Below are 2,443 nucleotides of genomic sequence, written 5' to 3'. Positions count from 1 at the left end.
AGAAAAAAAAAAAAAAGCTACTAGGCTTGGGCTCTTCCCAGATGGAAGTTGGATCGTTTGATCTACTCTGGGTGCAGGTGGTGGATCATCACGCTGAGGAAAACACTCCCTCCTTCCCCACGCTCTCTGTCTACAACCATGGCGGATCGAGACAATGGCGATGTACTGATGCTGGAAGCTCCACCTTCTTATGGGCGCCAAGCATGTTCTTCCCACGCGGAAATCATCGACGCTTTGCCTTACATCGACTCCGACTACGCCGACCCCAAAGTGAAGCTCGAGGTTGACCGTCTCGTGGAGGAAGAAATGCGCCGCAGTACCAAGATGCCCGCTGACTTCCTCAAAGAATTACCCCCTCTTCCCACCTTGAATTTTGAGGTCAGAATTAGGGTTTTCGTTTCTTTTCGTTCTAATTGTTGCAGTGAGTAAAGAGTTTGTGATATGTGAGTTATTGCAGGAGTACCCAATGGTTGGTAGAGAGTATGAGCGTGTAAGAGCCGGAAGGCCTCCCGTCGCTCTTGATAGGTCGCGTTATGAATTTGAAGTGCCAGCTGCCAATAAGAGGAACGATGAAACTGCTTGGAAGCAAGCACTTCAGAGATCTCAACGCCTTCTTCAATATCAGAATATCAGGTATCTTTCTCTCTCTCCCTCTCTCAACTTAATTAACAATATACATCTCACAACCTCTGATTGCTTTCTACTGCAGGATGGAAAATGTGGATTTGTTGTTAAAATATGGCACCGATGCCTGGAAACAACACAATAATCGATTGGAAGTATATTTGTCAAGGTTTGTTCATGTAATCAATCTAGGTCTATATTTTATTGGAAATTACATTCATACTATTGTATAGGAAGGTTTAGGTTTGACTAGCTTCACTCCGTCTAAAACAGTTAGAGAAAGTTATACTAATTCAGAGAGGCAATTTTATTTGATAAATGAATGAAGAAGATTGTATAAATGCTAAATAAGCAAGAATCTAGAAAATAATGAAGCTGTCCTGTGGTTGCTAGGAGAAAAGTGCAATGTGGTGTGTCAAACATAACACTAATCTCATTTTTGTTTATCAATATGTGGTGCTGGTCAATTGATCACAGTTGTGTTTATATCTGCAGAATGCAGAAATTAGCTCAGGAACTTGGTGAAAAGATTGAAAATGTAAATCGTGAAAGGAAATATCATCAGGTGAAATGACTTTCTGACTTTCTGTTATATCCTTTCGTAATTTGTTAAATGCTGTTATACTTTTACCCGAGAACGCTTCGATTCACTTGCCAGCAAAATACTGCTTGCGAGCTCAATGCTTTGTCCATGCAATGGAAGGATCTGTGTCAGAAAAATATAGACATCCAAATTGCTTGCGCTTCTCTTGAAGCTCGCATAAAAGAACTGAAAACAGAAGCAGCAGAAGGGTATAAACTTGCTGTGAAATTTTTGTTTTTCCTCATCAAAGTTCATCCGTAGGTCTTAGCTGCTGTTAATGAGTTTTTTCGTTTCAGAGGTTGGAACCTGGAAGCCATCACAGAAAATAGACCGTTGTCGAATTCAGAAGTATGAGATTACCCCTTTCTTCTCCTCCTCTTCCTTTTTGTTCTCTCATGTTTTTGATCAACTATCTAGTGTTGTTTCTGGAATGAATTTTATTTGGTTCAGAACTTCTGACGTTGTTGCTGATAAAATTCAAAGGGTCCAAAGGGTTTATGGATGCCAAGGAGTGCAAATACATAATAGACATATTGAGATTATCAACAAGCTAGGTTTATGTCGTAAAAAGAAATCACCATAACTCCCAAAGCGTCAAAAAATTCCAAAATCGATAGAGACCGAAGAAATTACGGATGTCCTTGAAATTCCATATGATTTCTACTTATGATAGTAATTAGTATTTCCTTAACTTTTTGGTCTTTTTTCCCCTTAGATATCGGGTGTACTAATTGAATCATAATTTTACACTACTCCCTGTGTATATTAACTTAGCTCGCAACGGCAACGCGATATATATATTCAATTTAACTATAATGTTATTTATATATCTAATTAGAATAATGTTATATGTCTAATTATAAGACTAAAAATGATGCAGTAGTACTTATCTAAACTTTGGTAAACATAATATTTTATAGAGGAGTGTTAGGAGGCAGCAATTTTTGTGTTTTGTAACTATCAATTGGTCATTAATAATGTTTTTAATGGTGTGAGATTATATCTAATAGTGGGAGATCACTCACTTTCTTTTGATGGTTAAGTGCTGGCCACAAAACACAAAAGTTGCTGGCTCCTTAGACTTTTTCTTTTTCGTGTGTCCATATTACATTTTAAGTTAGAGTACCATTTTAGTATTTTTGTTTTTAAGATTTGAAATGTTTTATTTTTACTTTAAAAAAATTAATGTCCTATTTTAGGTTTTTTAGTTAAAATTACAATTTTAGCCAAAAGATA

The 2,443-nt window shown here is 37.0% G+C and overlaps 1 protein-coding gene across 3 annotated transcripts in view; it reads left to right on the top strand.

The window, feature by feature from the left end:
* Positions 7-2,443, top strand: part of LOC107631762 (pre-mRNA-splicing factor SPF27 homolog) — a 3,640-nt gene continuing 1,203 nt past the window's right edge. Inside the window, exons 1-7 of one of the 3 annotated variants that reach the window (XM_016335308.2) lie at positions 7-378; positions 458-633; positions 710-793; positions 1,120-1,189; positions 1,283-1,416; positions 1,504-1,555; positions 1,658-2,020. In XM_016335308.2, the coding sequence (XP_016190794.1) occupies positions 139-378; positions 458-633; positions 710-793; positions 1,120-1,189; positions 1,283-1,416; positions 1,504-1,555; positions 1,658-1,666 (765 nt within the window). In that variant the 5' untranslated portion in view covers positions 7-138 and the 3' untranslated portion in view covers positions 1,667-2,020. Of the gene's footprint in view, positions 379-457; positions 634-709; positions 794-1,119; positions 1,190-1,282; positions 1,417-1,503; positions 1,556-1,657; positions 2,021-2,443 lie in introns of those variants that run through there. The other 2 variants (XM_021119790.1, XM_016335307.2) reach the window with 2 other exon arrangements.

The sequence above is a fragment of the Arachis ipaensis genome, chromosome B03, assembly GCF_000816755.2.
Source record: "Arachis ipaensis cultivar K30076 chromosome B03, Araip1.1, whole genome shotgun sequence".
NCBI classification, from domain to species: domain Eukaryota; kingdom Viridiplantae; phylum Streptophyta; class Magnoliopsida; order Fabales; family Fabaceae; genus Arachis; species Arachis ipaensis.
This window is presented reverse-complemented; position numbering and strand designations above follow the sequence as displayed.